Source organism: Eimeria mitis, genomic scaffold (genome assembly GCF_000499745.2).
Source record: "Eimeria mitis Houghton genomic scaffold, Emh_scaff791, whole genome shotgun sequence".
NCBI lineage: Eukaryota > Apicomplexa > Conoidasida > Eucoccidiorida > Eimeriidae > Eimeria > Eimeria mitis.
Window position 1 is genome coordinate 7,385 of NW_013575812.1, and position 510 is coordinate 7,894.

Here is a 510-nt window from a genome sequence, read left to right on the forward strand (position 1 = left end):
ACTAGCTGGGATTTATTTCGTTGTTTTGAGTTAAATGATTTTGCTTTTGATTTTAATTATTTTAATTTATTAGAAAATAAAAACGGATGGAGCAGCAAAAAAACAAAAAAAAATAAAAAAATAAATAAAAATATAAATATAAATAAAAATATAAATATAAATAAAAATATAAATATAAATAAAAATAAAATAAATATAAATAATAATATAAATATAAATAATAATATAGATTACTATACAGAATATAATAATACAGATTCCTATATAAATATAAATAATATAAATATAAATAATATAAATATAAATAAATATATAAATATAAATATAAATAAAAATATAAATATAAATATAAATAAATATAAACACAAAAATATTAAATGGCGGCTCATTAAACAAACCGTAAATAAACAATTCGTTAATACCATGGATATCAGGTACTTCGCTTTTTTTTTTTTTTTTTTTTTTTTTTTTTTTTTTTTTTTTTTTTTTTTTTTTTTTTTTTTTTTTTTT

At 12.0% G+C, this 510-nt stretch overlaps 1 protein-coding gene across 1 annotated transcript in view; it reads left to right on the forward strand.

The window, feature by feature from the left end:
- The window catches only part of EMH_0022420 (uncharacterized protein), a gene marked incomplete at both ends in the record, with an annotated part of 4,492 nt that extends 4,487 nt beyond the window's left edge, over positions 1–5 (forward strand). The window contains one exon of the mRNA XM_013501949.1: positions 1–5. Within this exon, the coding sequence (XP_013357403.1) occupies positions 1–5 (5 nt within the window).
- Positions 6–510: the final 505 nt, after the last annotated feature.